This window comes from Heterodontus francisci, chromosome 38 (genome assembly GCF_036365525.1).
Source record: "Heterodontus francisci isolate sHetFra1 chromosome 38, sHetFra1.hap1, whole genome shotgun sequence".
Classification (NCBI taxonomy): Eukaryota; Metazoa; Chordata; class Chondrichthyes; order Heterodontiformes; family Heterodontidae; genus Heterodontus; species Heterodontus francisci.
In genome coordinates, this window is record NC_090408.1 from 41705673 (window position 1) to 41724841 (window position 19169).

Consider the following 19169-nt stretch of genomic DNA (forward strand, 5'->3'; position numbering starts at 1 on the left):
TGATTGCCGATATTGATGGAAGGAGCATTTCTGACGTCCTGTCCCATGATGTTCGGTTTCTTGAGGCTGATGGTTAGGCCAAATTCGTTGCAGGCAGCTGCAATCCTGTCGATGAGTCTCTGCAGACAGCCTTCTGCAGCATCATCAGCAAAGAGGAGTTCCCTGATGAGGACCTTCCGTACTTTGGTCTTTGCTCTTAAACGGGCAAGGTTGAACAACCTGCCATCTGATCTTGCGTGGAGGAAAATTCCTTCTTCTGAAGACTTGAATGCATGTGAGACCAGCAAGGAGAAGATCCCAAACAGTGTAGGTGCGAGAACACAGCCCTGTTTCACATCATTCAGGATAGGAAAGGGGTCTGATGAGGCACCGCTATGCTGAATTGTGCCTTTCATATTGACATGGAATGAGGTGATGATACTTAGTAGCTTTGGTGGACATCCAATCTTTGCTAGTAGTCTGAAGAGACCACGTCTGCTGACGAGGTCAAAGGCTTTGGTGAGATCTATGAAAGCAACATAGAGGGGCATCTGTTGTTCGCGGCATTTCTCCTGTAGCTGACGAAGGGAGAACAGCATGTCAATGGTTGATCTCTCTGCTCAAAATCCACACTGAGCCTCAGGGTAGATACGCCCAGCCAGCTTCTGCAGCCTGTTTAAAATGGCTCGAGCGAAGACTTTCCCCACTATGCTGAGCAGGGAGATTCCATGGTAGTTGTTGCAGACACCGCGGTCACCCTCGTTCTTATAGAGGGTGATGATATTGGCATCGCGCATGTCCTGTGGTACTGCTCCCTCATCCCAGCACAGGCAAAGCAGTTCATGGAGTGCTGAGAGTCTAGCAGGCTTGGCACTCTTGATTATTTCAGGGGTAATGCCGTCCTTCCCAGGGGCTTTTCCACTGGCTAGAGAATCAATGGCATCACTGAGTTCCGATTTGTTGGCTGTTCGTCCAGCTCATCCATGACTGGCAGAGACTGGGCTGCATTGAGGGCAGTCTCAGTGACAACATTTTCCCTGGAGTACAGTTCTAGGTAGTGCTCCACCCAGCGGTCCATTTGCTTGCGTTGGTCAGTGATCATGTACCCTGATTTAGACTTGAGGGGGGCAATCTTCTTGATGGTTGGCCCAAAAGCTCTCTTAATGCCATCATACATTCCTCTGATGTTACTTATCCTCTACTTTGCCACATTAAAGGCACTTTGTAGAAAGAACAAACTTACATTTCTGCAGCACCTTCCCCTGAACATCTTAAAGCTGTCAAATCAAAGTATTCTAGATATGAGACACTGCTGTTCTGTAGGCAACCTCTGCAGATATTTTGCACACAGCAAAGTCCCACAGACAGCAATGAGGTGAGTGACTTGGTAATTGTTCTTTTGATGAAGTTGTTTGAGGTAGCTTGTTGGCAAGCAGAAATGAGAACCCCTGTTCTACTTTGAATAGTACCGTGTAATCTTGCATGTGCAGCTGAACTGGTAAACAGGGCAATAGTTTAGCATCTCATCCAAATGTGGTACTTCCACAGTACTTCACTGAAGCCTCAGCCTAGAATATATGCTCAAAACTAAGGTGAGAGCTGCAAGATAAGAGTTAGGCAAAGTCACAGTTTGGATGCTTTGGAGGTTTGCAGTGTATTCAGAAAGGAGCATGATGGATTTCACTCTTGTGAGGAATCTGTAGGCCAGTTAATGACTTTATGCGAGCTGGTAAGGCTCAGCAAAGCTTATTTACACTGCCTTCATTGACATTCTTGAAGAATTCCACTTGGGTGAGGCACTAGAGAACTATTAGCACTTGTAGAATCAAATGCCAGTAAAGATTAGCACCTTCAGAAGAGTGCGGGTGGGGGAGAAAAGACTAAGCCACATTCAACAGCAACAAAAACTTGCATTTATATTGCCCCTTTAACAGTAAAATGACCAAAGGCGCTTCACAGGAGTGACTATTGAACAAACTTTGACACATAAGGAGATATTAGGACAGGTGGTCAAAAGTTTGGTCAAAGAGGTAGGTTTTAAGGAGCTTCTTAAAGGAAGAGGGAGAGGTAGGAGGGTGGAGAGGTTTAGGGAGGGAATTCCAGATCTCAGGGCCCAGGCAGCTGAAGGCACAGCCACCAGTGGCGGAGCGATGACAATCAGAAATGTGGAAGAGGCCAGAATTAGAGAACTCATTTGGAGGATTCAAAGCACTCAATTATTTCAGATGGAGAATTTAATCCAATGCAGAAAACAATTCTTTATTAAACCACACACAATTTCAGTAAAACAAAGGTTGGACAGGACCAGCACGCAAATATGGAAAAGTATGCATGACATGAACAATATATCTCTTCAATGTGGAATGTTTGCAGTCAGTTCAACACAGAAATGAAAACTCACTTATGCAATGTTAGGCAAACAGACATAAGAGCAACACAAGGATAAAATGTATTTTAATAGCTACAGATAAGCTTCTCCTCTTGAATGTAAAAGATTGCACACAACACACAGCAATACTCCAATAAAACTCCCAGAAATAACTCTTCCAGATGATCTTCCTACAAACAGAGAACATTTCATTAATAGCCAGCCACATATGATCCATGCCACAGTTCTAATTAAGTTTTTTTAAAATATCAATTTCTCACCACTGGGCAAGGAAATAAAATGGAACGCGAGCTAAAGGAATAACTTGGAGGGATAACTAGCAGGTCAGTCAAAGGGGCGGGATTCAAGGGGAGGTCGTAAAGGAGGAGAAAGAGGAAGATAGACAGGAGCAAGTTCAGGGAGGGAATTCAACTTATATGGGGCCTAAAATGCACTTTAGAACAAATTGTCAGCTTAGCAAAGCCTTATGAATAGTTGGGTGTTGAAATTAAATGTTGCACTGCTACAATAAGGAAGAGTGAAGTTGTGGTTCTTGAGGCAGGGAGAAATATGAAAGTACTTGATTCCAATAGTGGGGCAGAAATGGAAATATCTTTTGCCTCCCAGGTCAAGCAATCTTCAGTTTTAAGAATGAAATATTCATCCCAAGAAATGCCAGTGAAAATGTTCTTCTGTTGAGAAATGTAGTCACCTAAAATCACAGGCTGGCACGATGTAATTATGTGATACATGCTCTGGGCGTGTGGAAAAATATCCAATGTATATTAATTTTCACTAAATAAGCATCACGCAAATAAAACACATTGGTGTTTGTGGGAGCTCGCTGTGCACAAATTGGCTGCAAATGGTTCTACATTACAACAGTGATTAAACTTCAAAACAAAAATACTTCATTGGCTGTAAAGCATTATGGGACATCCTGAGGTCATCAAAGGCACTATATAAATGCAAGTACTTCTTTATTATCCTCCCATAGCATTGCTCATCAAGAGTCAGAGGAATTTTTTTTAAAGAAATGCATTAAGGCATACAAGACACAAAATATATAATTAAAAGCAAAATACTGCGGATGCTGGAAATCTGAAATAAAAACAAGAAATGCTGGAAATACTCAGCAGGTCTGGCAGCATCTGTGGAGAAAGAAGCAGAGTTAACGTTTCGGGTCAGTGACCCTTCTTCAGAACTGGCAAATATTAGAAATGTAAAAGGTTATAAGCAAGTGGCGGCACAGTGGTTAGCACCACAGCTCCAGCGACCCTGGTTCGGTTCTGGGTACTGCCTGTGCAGAGTTTGCAAGTTCTCCCTGTGACCGTGTGGGTTTCCGCCGGGTGCTCCGGTTTCCTCCCACAGCCAAGACTTGCAGGTTGATAGGTAAATTGGCCATTGTAAATTGCCCCTAGTATAGGTAGGTGGTAGGAGAATGGTGGGGACTTGGTAGGAATATGGGATTAATGTAGGATTAGTATAAATGGGTGGTTGTTGGTCGGCACAGACTCGGTGGGCCGGAGGGCCTGTTTCAGTGCTGTATCTCTACGACTATATGACTAAGTAAAGTGGGGGTGGGGCAAGAGATAACAAAGGAGAAGGTGTAGATAGGACGAGGTCACACAATAGACCAGAAGGTCATGGAGCAAAGATATGTTAATAAAAACAAGAAATGCTGGAAATACTCAGCAGGTCTGGCAGCATCTGTGGCGAGAGAAGCAGAGTCACTGACCCGAAACATTAACTCTGCTTCTCTCTCCACAGACGCTGCCAGACCTGCTGAGTATTTCCAGCATTTCTTGTTTTTATTTCAGATTTCCAGCATCCGCAGTATTTTGCTTTTATTTTAAAGATATGTTAATGGTGTGTTGAAAGACAAAGTATTAGTACAGAAAGGGTGTTAACGGACTTAAAATTGAACAGCCACAAGTACAAACATGAAAAAAACAGTGGTAAGCAAACTAAACAAACTAAGATGAAATAAAATAAAATAAACGCAAAAAATTATTAAAAAACGGAGAAAGAAAAAAATAACTGAAAATAAAAGTAAAATGGGGGGCCCCGTCATGCTCTCAAACTATTGAACTCAATGTTCAGTCTGGCAGGCTGTAGTGTGCCTAATCGGTAAATGAGATGCTGTTCCTCGAGCTTGCATTGATGTTCACTGGAACACTGCAGCAATCCCAGGGCAGAGATGTGAGCATGAGAGCAGGGGGGGGGGGGGGGGGGGGGAGTGTTGAAATGGCAAGCAACCGGAAGATCGGGGTCCTGCTTGCGAACTGAGCGGAGGTGTTCTGCAAAGCGGTCACCCAGTCTGCATTTGGTCTCCCCAATGTAGAGGAGACCACATTGTGAGCAGCGAATACAGTATACTACATTGAAAGAAGTACAAGTAAATCGCTGCTTCACCTGAAAGGAGGGTTTGGGGCCTGGGATAGTGAGGAGAGAGGAGGTAAATGGGCAGGTATTACACCTCCTGCGATTGCAGGGGAAGGTGCCGTGGGAAGGGGATGAGGTGGTGGGGGTAATGGAGGAGTGGACCAGGGTGTCACGGAGGGAACGATCCCTTCGGAATGCTGACAGGGGAAGGGAGGGGAAGATGAGTTTGGTAGTGGCATCACGCTGGAAGTGGCAGAAATGGCGAAGGATGATCCTTTGGATATGGAGGCTGATGGGGTGGAAAGTGAGGACAAGGGGAACCCTGTCACGGTTCTGGGAGGGAGGAGAAGGGGTAAGGGTAGAGGTGCAGGAAATGGGCCGGACACGGTTGAGGGCCCTGTCAACCACAGTGGGGGGGGGGAATCCTCGGTTGATGAAAAAGGAAAACATATCAGAAGCGCTGTCATGGAAGGTAGCATCATCAGGGCAGATGCGTCGGAGACGGAGAAACTGGGAGAATGCAATGGAGTCCTTACAGGAGGCAGGGTGTGAAGAAGTGTAGTTGAGGTAGCTGTGGGAGTCAGTGGGTTTATAATGGATATTAGTAGACAGCCTATCCCCAGAGATGCAAAATATATAATGCTGATGACCTCATTAAATGTTGTCCATGATAAACTGGAACTAATATCACTGTCTTCCATTCTAACCTATTCTCTCTCAGGACTTGAAACTCTGGAACTCCTCACCTCCCTCAGCCTTCCCTTCCTCAATGTACAGGATAGCATCACCACATCACACTTCTCAAATTATCTTGGTGTCCCTTCTACTTTTTTCAACCTCAACGACGTCCTGTACTATGGGTCTCACCCCTTTACTTAGGTTTTTATTTAATAAAAATTCAGTACAGTGCAAACGATGCAGACTAATTTTGATTTTACTCCCTGCCAGAGTTGCCAACTCTGCTTGGACATATTCCTGGAGATTTCATCACCAGACCTCCCACCTCCAACCCCCTCACCCAGTCAAAGAGCTTCTTCTCCTTCCTTCCCCATCACCAATATTTTTATAACTATAAAATAAAACTGTTCAAAGAAAATGCACAATTTCTTAACGCCCCAATGGTTTTTCTCCTGGGTTGATGGCAGCAGTGACCTGGAGATTAATCTTTTATTCCTGCAGACTCCAGGACAGTCTTGGATGGTTGGCAACCCAACTCCTAGCATATGATATCCCTTCCATATAGGGGGAGGATAATACATGGATGGTGTTGGTGCCAGTCAGAGTGGTGTCACTCTGCACATGGAGGAGCTGGCCCCGCCCACTAAGATATTAAATCATTTGCATCAGTACATTAAGAGCAAGAGGATAACTAAGGAAAGGGTAGGGCCCATCAGAGATGTACAAGGGAACTTATGCATGGATGCAGAAGATGTGGGCAGGGTTCTTAATGGGTTTTCTGTCTCTGTCTTCACAAAGGAGAGGGTTGATGCAGACATTGTAGTTAAAGAGGAGGAGTGTGAAATATTAGATACTATAAGCATAATGAGAGAGGAAATAGCAGATATCCTTGAAAGTGGATAAATCGCTAGGGCCGGATGGATAGCATCCCAGGCTGTTAAAGGAAGCTAGGGAGGAAAGAGTGGATGCTCTGAGGATCATCTTCAAATCCTCAATAGATACAGGCGAGGTACCAGAGGATTGGAGGTCTGCAAACATTGTACCATTGTTTAAAAAGGGTGCAAGGGATAGGCCAAATAATTATAGACCGGTCAATCTGACCTTGGTGGCAGGTAAAGTATTAGAATCAATTCTGAGGGACAGGATAAACTGCCACTTAGAAAGGTACTGAGTAATCAGGGATAGTCAGCATAATTTGTTAAGGGAAGGTGATGTCTTACTAACTTGATTGAATTTTTTGAGGAAGTAACAAGGAGGATTGATGAGGGTAGTGCAGTGGATGTGGTCTACATGGATTTTAGTAAGGCATTTGACAAGGTCCCACATGGCAGACTGGTCAGTATAATGAAAGCCCATGGGATACAGGGGAATGTGGCAGCTTGGATCCAAAATATGCTCAGTGACAGGAAACGAAGGGTAGTAGTCGATGGATGTTTTTGCGATTGGAAAGTGGTTTCCAGTGGTGTTCCTCAGGGCTCAGTGTTGGGTCCCTTGCTGTTTGTGGTATATATTAATGATTTGGACTTAAATGTGCGAGGCATGATTGGGAAATTTGCTGCTGCCACAAAAATTGGCCGTGTAGTTGATAGTGAAGAGGATAGCTGGAGACTCCAGAGTGATATCAATGGTTTGGTTGAGTGGGCGGAAAAGTGGCATATGGAATTCATTCCAGAAAAAGTGTGAGATAATGCATTTGGGGAGGGCAAATAAAGTGAGGGAATACACAATAAACGGGAGGATATTGAGATGGGTAGAAGAAGTGAGAGACGTTGGAGTGCAGGTCCCTGAAGGTTACAGGACAGGTAGATAGAATACTGAAGAAGGCAAATGGAATGCTTTCCTTTACCGGTCGAGGTATAGAATACAAAAGCAGGGACGTAATGCTGGAACTGTATTGTTGGCTAGGGGCTGCAAGAAGTACTGAATCTGTTACAAACTGTTGCACAGCTTGTGAACTAAAGTAACCTGAGCTCAGACACTGGCCTGTGCTGGTAAAAACCAGTTTGAACTAGTCAATTTATGTGAAAGACAAGGAAGGTAAAATGCTGGTTAGGCCACAGCTGGAGCATTGCATACAGTTCTGGTCACCGCATTACAGGAAAGACATAATAGCTCTGAAGAGAGTACACAGGAGATTGATAAGAATGTTGCCAGGGATTGAATGTTTCAGCTATGAGGTAAGATTGGATAGGCTAGGGTTGTTTTCCTTAGAACAGAGGAGGCTGAGGGGTGACTTAATTGAGGTATACAAAGTTATGAGGGGCCTCGATAGAGTAGACAGGAAGGACCTGTTTCCCCTAGTAGAGAGGTCAAATACCAAGGGGCATAGATTTAAGGTGATTTGTCGAAGGATCAGAGGGGACATGAGGAAAAACTTTTTCACCCAGAGGGTGGTGGGTGCCTGGGATTCACTGCCAGGATCAGTGGTGGAGGCAGAAACTCTCAGCTCTTTTAAAAGGTACCTGGACATGCACCTGAAGTGCTGGAACCTGCAAGGCTATGGACCAGGTGCTGGAAGGTGGGATTAGATTGGGTGGCTATTTTCTTTCGGCCAGCAAGGACACGATGGGCTGAATGGCCTCCTTCTGTGCCGTAATATTTCTATGGTTCTATTTTCTGACGCTCCAGGAGTATACCAGAGCTTTATTTTTAAACTATGGCCTCCTCCACAGCGCCTGCTCCAAGCTGGTGTTCAGTTTCATTATAGGAGCTGAGCAGCCTCATTTCCAGACTCCTATATCCTCACGCTGACAACAACCTGCATTTATATAGTGCCTTTAACATAGTAAAACGTTCCAAGGCACTTCACAGGAGTGCTATCAAACAGAATTTGACACCAAACCACATAAGGAGATATTAAGTGAACAAAAGTCAAAGAGGTAGGTTTTAAGGAGCATTTTAAAATGAGGAGGGAGGTATGTTATTTTTCAGAAATGCAGGAGGTGAAGGATAGAACAGGAGCCCGTCTTTACACACTTTGATAAGCATTCATTTAAAGTTACGCATTACAAGCATGCACCTCCTCACCCAAACAGTTTCAGTCTGTTCCTTTTTATACCTCTTTTGAAGCCACAAGTGAATCCCCAGTTAATGCCCACCACCTGCATATAATTAAATACAACTAATATACAATTAACAAAGTAGAGAGGCAGAGAGGTTTAAGAGACAATTCCAGAGCTTAGGGCCCAGGCAGCTGAAGGCACAGCCACCAATGGTGGAGTGACGGACATTGGGAATGTGCAAGAGGCCAGGAGGGTTGTAGGGCTGGAGGAGGTTACAGAGATAGAGAGGGGCGAGGGCCATGAAGTGATTTGAAAACAAGGATGAGAATTTTAAAATAGAGGCATTGCCGAGTATCTAGTATTATTGGGGAATACCAGGCTCCCCAAGGCACTTTGTATGCCTCAGCCCTGCGCCCACTAATACAAGGGAGCGTGTCAGGTGCCTCCTGTCGGATTAGTGGCTTCATAATATTCTGAAATTGTCTAATCTGGATTTGATCTGAACATTCATCATCTGTTGTCCAGCTTTTTCCTACGGTCTAACATCATCAAGAGCTCATCCGATCCTGGCAACACTCCTGGTAATTACCCAATGAAATAATGGCAGCTAAAATGAGTAACATAGATGCCTTTAAGGGAAGTTACATAAGTACACTATGGAGAAAGGAATAGAAGGATATGCTGATAGGGTGAGGTGAAGTAGGGAAAGGGGCGGCTCATGTGGACCATTAACACCAGTTTAGACCGGTTAGGCTGAATGTCTTGTTTCTGTACTGTATGTTTTATATAATGTGGTGGCAGTGGGCCATTGTTCTACCTCTTATGTCAATTGCTGTTTTGTGCCATGATGTGAGGACCATGTCCAGCGCTTTCTTCTGCAAGCCACCGAGTTCTTTCAACTGAGCAGCAGTCACAGCTACCGCCTGCTGATAATTAAACATGCGAATCTGGGTGGGACTGAATACAACCTGTCACAGAAAGGCAACAGGGAATTAATAAAACAGAGAAAACACAAATTTAGAAAGGAACCAATGATCCCAGTACATCTGGTGACAAATTGGGCTGGAAGCAACTTTAAAGACGTCTCACAAAATTGACCCTGGAGTTAAGGATAGAATAATAACCAGGCAGATCCAGGTTTGATCCTTGACCAGTGCAGAGTAGTTTGATCTCAACCAATTCAACAGTAGGGTTGCTGCCATTGACCTTAAAGCTATTGGGTTACTTAGGTGAAAATTGGCTTATGGTTTCTGTTCCCTAATCATTATCCCTACTGGGAAACTTGTGTACTTGGCTGTAATGTTCCTGGCGGCTGAAGAGCCTACTAACTTTTTTTTTTATTTCCAAAATATACTTTATTCATAAAAATCTGCAAAAATTACATTGCCAAACAGTTTCAAACAGCACCAAACAGTACCAAAAAATACAAACATTGCAAGGGAGATCAGTTTCCTTCTATACTATCATGCGTTTCTTCACAACCCTTCCATTTCACTATTGTCATGCCAATTACAGTTTCACATTTACAGCAAATGAAAATATCAACAATACAGTTCGAGGGGTTTCCCATGGATCCAGCCCCTCAGTTCGGCTTGGTGGGGGGACCTTACACTGTGGTCTTTCCCCATTGAGCCTTTGCTGCGGCTGCCCCAAGCTTTAGGGCGTCCCTCAGTACGTAGTCCTGGACCTTGGAATGTGCCAGTCTGCAACATTCGGTGGTGGACAACTCTTTGCGCTGGAAGACCAGCAAGTTTCGGGCAGACCAAAGGGCGTTTTTCACCAAATTGATAGTCCTCCAGCAGCAGTTGATGTTTGTCTCGGTGTGCGTCCCTGGGAACAGCCCGTAGAGCACAGACTCCTGTGTTACAGAGCTGCTTGGGATGAACCTCGACAAAAACCACTGCATCTCTTTCCACACCTGCTTTGCAAAGACACATTCCAGGAGGAGGTGGGCGACCGTCTCTTCCCCACCACAGCCAACGCGGGGGCACTGTGCGGAGGGGGCAAGACTTCGGGTGTGCATGAAGGATCTGACAGGAAGGGCCCTTCTCACCACCAGCCAAGCTACGTCTTGGTGCTTGTTTGAAAGTTCTGGTGATGAGGCATTCCGCCAAATGACTTTGACGGTCTGCTCGGGGAACCATCCGACAGGATCCACCGTCTCCTTTTCCCGTAGGGCCTTGAGGACATTCCGTGCAGACCACTGCCTGATGGACCGGTGGTCAAAGGTGTTTTCCCGCAGAAACTGCTCCACGAAGGATAGGTGGTACGGCACGGCCCAACTGCATGGAGCGTTCCGTGGCAATGTGGCCAAGCCCATCCTTCGCAACACCGGGGACAGATAGAACCTCAGCACGTAGTGACACTTGGAGTTTGCGTACTGGAGGTCTACACACAGCTTGATGCAGCCGCATACGAAGGTGAAGAGCCTACTAACACTCACCTTCAAGGTCATAGATGACAAATGACCACAGGGTGATTGTTATCTGTGGAATGTACCATGCTCTATCTGACCATATCTTGAGCACTGTGTTCAGTTCAGGTCAACAAGACACAACGGAAACATTCAAGGGTTGGGGAAAATGCAGCGAAGAGCCACAGTGTTGATCCTTAATATAAAAGTTCTCAGTTATGAGGACAGACTGGAGACACTTGGGTTTTTTAGCCTGGAGGAGAAGGCATCTAACCATTAATTTACAGACGAAAAAAAGATAGTTACGGAAAAAAGATAGTTACGGGAAATGGAAAAGCTAAATCAGGAATATTACTTGAAATGAAATTGTGAGAGTAGGACAAGGGGGCACAAGTCCAAATTAATAAAAAGTAAATTTAGGGCTGATAATCAGGAAAGAGTGAGCAATGATTGCAATAGATTTCCAGGTGGTGCAATGGAGGGAAAAACCCTGGAGTCATTTAAGGAACAATTAGATTCTCCAGTTGAGGACTGTAGGGTCTTCTGAATAGGCAAACTAAGATAGGCCAAATAACCTTAATCATCTGTAATTATTTTGTGGGTTTGAGAAATGTCTTCCCAGCAAGCAGTCAATACCTTTGGGAGAGAGGGAAAGGAAGGGCTAGAGGGAAAAAAAATCCCCCGTTTGAACTTCAGCATGGAATGTGGTAAATCCAGACAGGAGGAAGTAGTTGTGACATTTCCCACATGATGCGCTTTGATGGATTGAAGTAGAATATTATGTACTTACTGAAAATTTCTTTGGTGGGATAGTAGCAACAGCAACAGTGGTGAGTCCTTCAATCTGTTCTTTAACCAGAGCTGACAGTACAATATCTGGCAGACCAGCTATTGAGGTGAGGAAGAGAGAGTGAGCACAAAATACTAAATATAATACAGTAAGTACATTCATTTAACCAGCAATTATTATACCCAATTGCAGATCTTCCTCTTTGTTCTTTCACCCCCATCGCCCCCCCCCCCACCATCCCATCAACACCCTTTCCCTGACACTGTACTTACTTATAAATTATTAAATCTCTAACTTCTTCCAGTTTTGATAAAAGGTCATCTGAAGTGTTAGCTTCGTTTCTCTCTCCACAGATGCTGCCTGACCTGCTGAGTGTTTCCATTATTTTCTGCTTTTATTTCAGATTTCCAGGAAATGTATTTTGTTTTTACTAGTATATTCTGCATGTTGCTTGTTCCTGTGTGACAAACACACCCTAAAATCCCTGAGACCTGGGCAGGACCGGGACTGATGTCCTAGGGGGAGTATTTGCTCGAGTGGTTGGGGAGGGTTTAAACTAAAATAGTAGGGGGATGGGAACCTTTGCAAGGAGTCAGAGGAGGGGGGAATCAAAGACAAGAACAAAAGACAGTAAGGGGAATAAGAAAAGTGATAGGAAGAGAATCAAGGGCCAGAATCAAACAGGGCTACAGTGAAAAATATTGGGAAGAGGACAAGTAATGTTAAAAAGACAAGCCTTAAGGATTTGTGCCTTAATGCGCAGAGCATTCGCAATAAAGTGGATGAATTAATCGTGCAAATAGATGTAAACGGGTATGATATAGTCGGGATTATGGAGATGTGGCTGCAAGGTGACCAGGGATGGGAAATGAACATCCAGGGATATTCAGTATTTAGGAAGGACAGACAAAAAGCAAAAGGCGGTGGAGTTGCATTGCTGGTCAAAGAAGAAATTAACGCAATAGTGAGGGAAGATATTAGCTCTGACGATGTGGAATCTGTATGGGTAGAGATGAGAAACACTAAGGGGCAAAAAACGTTAGTGGGAGTTGTATATAGACCCCCAAACTGTAGTGGTGATGTTGGGAATGGCATTAAACAGGAAATTAGAGATGCATGCGATAAAGGAACATCTGTAATTATAGGTGAGTTTAATCTGCATATAGATTGGGCAAATCAAATTGTCACAATACCGTAGAGGAGGAATTCTTGGAGTGTATACGGGATGGTTTTCTGGACCAATATGTTGAGGAACCAACTAGAGAACAGGCCATCCTGGGTATTGTGTAATGAGAGAGGAATAATTGACAATCTAGTGGTGCAAGACCCCTAGGGGACGAGCGACCATAATATGATAAAATTCTTCATCAAGATGGAGAGTGACGTAGTTGATTCTGAGACAAGGGTCCTGAATCTTAGAAAAGGAAACTACGAAGGTATGAGGCGCGAGTTGGCCATGACGGATTGGGAAATGTTACTTAAAGGGATGACGGTGGATAGGCAATGGCAAACATTTAAAGTGCACATGGATGAACTGCAACAATTGTTTATCCCTGTCTGGCGCAAAAGTAAAACGGGAAAGGTAGCCAAACCATGGCTTACAAGGGAAATTAGAGATAGCATTAGATCCAAGGAACAGGCATATGAATTTGCCAGGAAAAACAACAGACCTGAGGATTGGGAGCAGTTTAGAATTCAGCAAAGGAGGACCAAGGGATTGATTAAAAAGGGGAAAATAGAGTATGAGAGCAAGCTTGCGGGAAACATAAAAACTGACTGTAAAAGTTTCTATAGGTATGTGAAGAGAAAAAGATTGGTGAAGACAAATGTAGGTCCCTTACAGTCAGAAACAGGGGAATTTATTGTGGGGAACAAAGAAATGGCTGACCAACTAAATGCATACTTTGGTTCTGTCTTCACAAAGGAGGACATAAATATCATACCAGAAATGTTGGGGAACACAGGGTTTAGTGAGAGAGAGGAACTGAAAGAAATCAGTATTAGTAGAGAAATAGTGTTGGGGAAATTGATGGGATTGAAGGCCGATAAATCCCCAGTGCCTGATGGTATGCATCCCAGAGTACTTAAAGAAGTGGCCCTAGAAATAGTGGATGCATTGGTGGTCATCTTCCAAGATTCTATAGACTCTGGAACAGTTCCTACAGATTGGAGGGTAGCTAATGTAACCCCACTATTTAAAAAGGGAGGTAGAGAGAAAGCAGGGAATTATAGACCAGTCAGCCTGACATCGGTAGTGGGGAAAATTCTAGAGTCCATTATCAAAGATTTTATAGCAGAGCACTTGGAGAACAGTGGTAGAATCAGACAGAGTCAACATGGATTTACGAAAGGGAAATCATGCTTGACAAATCTACTAGACTTCTTCGAGGATGTAACTAGTAGAGTTTATGAGGGGGAGCCAGTGGATGTGGTTTATTTAGACTTTCAGAAGGCTTTCAACAAAGTCCCACATAAGAAATTAGCGTGTAAAATTAAATCGCATGGGATTGGGAGTAGTGCATTGCGATGGATAGAAAATTGGTTGGCAGACAGGAAACAAAAAGGAGGGATAAATGGGTCTTTTTCCGAATGGCAGGCAGTGACTAGTGGGGTACTGCAGGGATTGGTGCTAGGATCCCAGCTATTCACAATATACATTAATGATTTAGATGAGGGAACTAAATGTAATATCTCAAAATTTGCAGATGACACAAAACTGGGTGGGAGGGTGAGTTGTGAGGAGGATGCAGAGAGGCTTCAGGGTGATTTGGACAAGTTGAGTGAGTGGGCTAATGCATGGCAGATGCAGTATAATGTGGATAAATGTGAGGTTATCCACTTTGGTAGCAAAAACAGGAAGGCAGATTATTATCTGAACGGCTATAAACTGAGAGAGGGGAACATGCAACTGGGTGTTCTCGTACATCAGTCACTGAAGGTAAGCATGCAGGTTCAACAGACGGTAAAAAAGGCAAATGGTATGTTGGCCTTCATAGCGAGAGGATTCGAGTACAGAAGCAGGGATGTCTTGCTGCAATTATACAGGGCCTTGGTGAGACCACACCTGGAATATTGTGTTCAGTTTTGGTCTCCTTATCTGAGGAAGGATGTTCTTGCGATAGAGGGAGTGCAGCGAAGGTTTACCAGACTGATTCCTGGGATGATGGGGATGATCCTGACGTATGAGGAAAGATTGAGTCGGTTAGGATTATATTCGCTGGAGTTCAGAAGAGTGAGGGGGGATCTCATAGAAACCTATAAAATTCTAACAGGACTTGACAGGGTAGATTCAGGAAGGATGTTCCCGATGGTGGGGGAGTCCAGAACCAGGGGTCATAGTCTAAGGATACGGGGTAAACCTTTCAGGACTGAGATGAGGAGAAATTTCTTCACCCAGAAAGTGATGAGCCTGTGGAATTCGCTACCACAGAAAGCAGTTGAAGCCAAAACATTGAATGTTTTCAAAAAGGAGTTAGATATAGCTCTGGGGTCTAAAGGGATCAAAGGATATGGGGAGAAAGCGGGAACAGGTTACTGAGTTGGATGATCATCCATGATCATAATGAATGGCGGAGCAGGCTCGAAGGGCCAAATGGCCTACTCCTGCTCCTATTTTCTATGTTTCTATGAGACACATCACATACTGCAATTTCTCTGCTATTACCACCCCTCCGGGAAACCCCTAGGTCCCACTTCATTGCTGAGAGCGATCATTCAAATGATACTAAGTTTCTTTCAGGTCTGCTGGGCAGCACACCTACACAGAAGGGTAGTGGAAATCTGGAACTCTCTTGCCCAAAAGGCTGTGGATGCTGGAGCTCAATTAGAACATCAGGACTTGGGATTAACAGAATTTTTGTTGGGTAAGTGTAACAAAAGTTAAAGGTGGGTAAATGTAGTGGAGGTTCAGATCAGCGAAGATCCAACTGAATGACAGGACAGGCTCTAAGAGCTGAATGGATAAAGGCCTTTAAAACTATAGGTCTGTTCTAGCAATAATGAATATGCAGCCCTATGAAAGGAAAGAACTTGCATTTATATACTCTTTTTATAACCTTGGGAAATCCCAAAGAGCTTTACAGGCAATGAAGTACTTTTCTGAAATGTAGCCATTGTTGTAATGTAGGAAACGTGGCAGTCAATTTGTGCACAGCAAGACTCCGCAAACAACAATATGATAAATCACCACACAATCTGTTCCTTTAGACATGGTAAGATCCTTCCAGCATTAATCAGTGTGGAAGTCTGTGTTAATGTCCCATAAAGGGGCATATTTGTGAAATACTTAACCATAAATCTAGCGGTTGCTTACCTGTAATAGAACCAATTTCAGTGAATTCTTCAGATTTCCACTGACTGACCTCTCCAAATGTCTGCGAGTGAGTGACGTGTTTGGCCAGGGCTGCCAGCTGCTTCTCGTCACAGGACAGGCTCAGTCTTCCGATCCACAGAACAGCCATACTGAGATTTACCAGCACAATGTGACAAGGCACCGGTGTGTAATTTAGAAATAAAGTATTTTTAAATTAAAAAGAAACAGAACAGTAAAATTTTAAACCATTAGATAGAACAGAGGAGAGAGGAATTTGACACAAACACAGTAACATGTTCATTACTAATATCCAACAGGTGTTGCATTGAATTACACAGAATGTACAGCACAGAAACAGGCCATTTGGCCCAAGTGTTCCATGCTGGTGTTTATGCTCCACACAGCCTACTCCCAACTACTTCATCGTGCCCTATGGAGATAGATTACAGATCAGCCATGATCTCACTGAACAGCAGAACAGGCTCCAGGGGCTTAAAGACCTACTCCTGTTTCTATCAGAAATTGAACCATGATCCCAGCCCAGTCCAGTTTCCACCCTGTCATTTGCCTTGTGTTTGAATTGGCAACATGTGAAAACACAGGAATGCTGGAATTCCGGGATTTCCAACTCACTGTACCAGATGCCAGCCCCATAGCGTAACTTTGATGATGCCTACCTGAATTGCCTTGGATTTATTGCAGACATGTCTGCTGCTTTGATGCCACAGATGATGTGCCCTAGAGCTACCAGGGTGACAGAATCCAGCTCATCCACCCTGTGCCTGTTCACCCGTAGGAAGGATGTAAACAGTACAGTGAGCTGGAACAAAGATTAGATTATCCTTTTATTCAAAATCAGGGTACATAATTGTGTTGAAACGGCAAAAATTTGTTCAATTGCTATTGCAGCAAAACAGGTTTGTACCCATTATACCCATGATGTGGCTCAAAGCCCATGTCATAGAATCATAAAGCACAAGAGGCCATTCAGCCCATCATATCTATGCCGACACTTTAAAAGAGCTTTCCCAATTAGACCCACCTCCCTGCTCTTTTCCCAAATCCTTGCAAGTTTCTCAATTTCATGTATTTATCCAATTCCCTTTTGAAAGTTACTATTGAATGTACTTCCAGTGCCCTTTCAGGCAGAGTGTTGCAGATCATAAAGAGTGTCTTAAACAAGGAGGGAGTGAGTGGTGGAGAGGTTTAAGGAGTGAATTCCGGAGTTTAGGGACTAGACAGAAGGGAGGCCTGCCAATGGCAACCAATCAGATCAGTCCCATCCTCCTCTGATGGATATTGGATAGCAATCAGGACCGGGATCCCTAGATCATCATCATCGCCACTCAGTGGACGAATGCCAATTGTAATATCCACATTGCCAGAAATCAGCTCATTCAGGACAGACCATGGATCAAATGTGGGGTCACTGCTGGTCAGTCCAGCTCAGCTACCCACTGACGTAACCAGCTGAGCTACCATGAAAATCATAAAAATTTAAATAGAGGAACATCGCAATAGTTGGCACAATAGCCACATTGTTTTAAAGATGCACATTAGGCTGTATGATCGTGCCTTAAACACCCCCGGTTTGGACACATAGCAACAGGTTTGTTTTTCCATTGTGCGCACATAAGCCGGGATTTTATCCGGGTGACAGGGATCTCAACTGCGTTGCCCCGCCAAATTAAGTAGTTATTAAATGGACAGTGGTGGGCCTTTGGCGACGGAAGTCCTGCCCTCAGAGCTGCCGGCCAATCAGAGGCCAGCAGCTCTTTAACTGAGCAGTGTCGCAGTGTAGGTGGTGGCTGTTGCCAATAAGGCGACGGAGTGGTGCTGGAACCAGGCCACAGGTAGGTCAGGGTGAGGGCGGGGTGGTGTAGGAGGGTCAGCAGCAAGGGCAGGAGGGTGGCTCTCAGTGGGCCCCCTCCTTCCCGATGTGGGGCCTTTTATCGAGGAACCCCACCACCCTTCCCACCCTGCAGCCGGCAAGTAGCCCGCACGGTTTTTCCTGCCATGCTTCCCATGTGGCGACAGTTCTGCCTGCCACTCAGCTATTTGCGGTGGCAGTGGGATGATGCCCTTAACTGGGTATTAATTGCCCACTTAAGGGCCTCAACTGGCGGCGTGCGGGACGGCCGTTCACAGGCCATCCCGCCCTGCACAATTTCAGGGGAGGTGGGTAAGTGGGGGGATCCCCCATCCCGCCACCATCTCACCTGATTATACGCCCTCCCTGCCTCCAAACCTGCCACGGGGGAGAAGCATGAAGTTCCCCCCTTGGTATCTGAGTACACAGACTCATTTTGGCACTGCCAGAATGTCATCATGTCAGCCACGGCTCAGTGGGCAGCATTCCCACCTCTGAGTCAGAAGACTGTGGGTTCAAGTCCCACTCCAGTGACTTGAGCACAAAAATCAAGGCTGATACTCGAGTGCAGTACTAAGGGAGAACTGCACGGTTGAAGGTGCGTCTTTTGGATGGGATGCTACACTAAGACCCCATCTGCTCTCTCAGGTAGACTTAAATATTCCTATGACACTATTTCGAAGAAGAGCAGGGGAGTTCTCCCTGGTGTACTGGGCAATATTTATCCCTCAATCAACATCACTAAAAAAAAAAAGATCTGATCATTATCAGATTGCTGTTTATGGGAGCTTGCTATGCACGAATTAGCTGCTGGATTTCCTACATTCCAACAGTGACGATGCTTCAAAAGTACTTCATTGACTGTAAAACACTTTGGGATGTCTTGAGGACATGAAAGGCGCTACAGAAATGTAAGTCTTTTTCATTGATCAACTGGCATTAGGTACCTTTTTGCTGTTCCACTCTGCAATTTTACCCAGGGCTGCCAAGGCTCCCAGATCCGACAAGTCCAGCTTTGTCAAATCCTTTTCTGTGAACTGGGTCGCTATTCGTCCAAGCTGCTCAATCATTTTGGGCGGCATCGCTGACACGGGTCTATAAATCTAATAGAGTGGAATTATTCTGCAATGGTTGTGTAATAAAACAAGCAGGCAGCTATGAATTTTACAGCATGATACCAGAACTGAGGGGTTATACCTATCGGGAAAGACTTAACAGACTGGGGTTCTTTTCTCTACAAAAAGAGAAGTCTGAGGGGTTACTTGATAAAGGTCTTTAAGATTATGAAAGAGTTTGAGAGGGTAGAGGTAGAGAAGATGTTTCCACTTACAGCTGAGACCAGAACTAGGGGCCATAAACATAATATAGTCAC

At 44.6% G+C, this 19169-nt stretch overlaps 1 protein-coding gene across 1 annotated transcript in view; it reads right to left on the reverse strand.

Moving 5' to 3' along the window:
- Nucleotides 1–2262: 2262 nt before the first annotated feature.
- strc1 (stereocilin 1) overlaps nucleotides 2263–19169 on the reverse strand; it is a 50581-nt gene continuing 33674 nt past the window's right edge. Inside the window, exons 22-27 of the mRNA XM_068018364.1 lie at nucleotides 18745–18900; nucleotides 16605–16747; nucleotides 15928–16076; nucleotides 11616–11713; nucleotides 9230–9380; nucleotides 2263–2538 (exon numbers count right to left, since the gene is read on the reverse strand). Coding sequence (XP_067874465.1) covers nucleotides 2441–2538; nucleotides 9230–9380; nucleotides 11616–11713; nucleotides 15928–16076; nucleotides 16605–16747; nucleotides 18745–18900 — 795 coding nt within the window. The 3' untranslated portion in view covers nucleotides 2263–2440. The remainder of the gene's footprint in view (nucleotides 2539–9229; nucleotides 9381–11615; nucleotides 11714–15927; nucleotides 16077–16604; nucleotides 16748–18744; nucleotides 18901–19169) is intronic.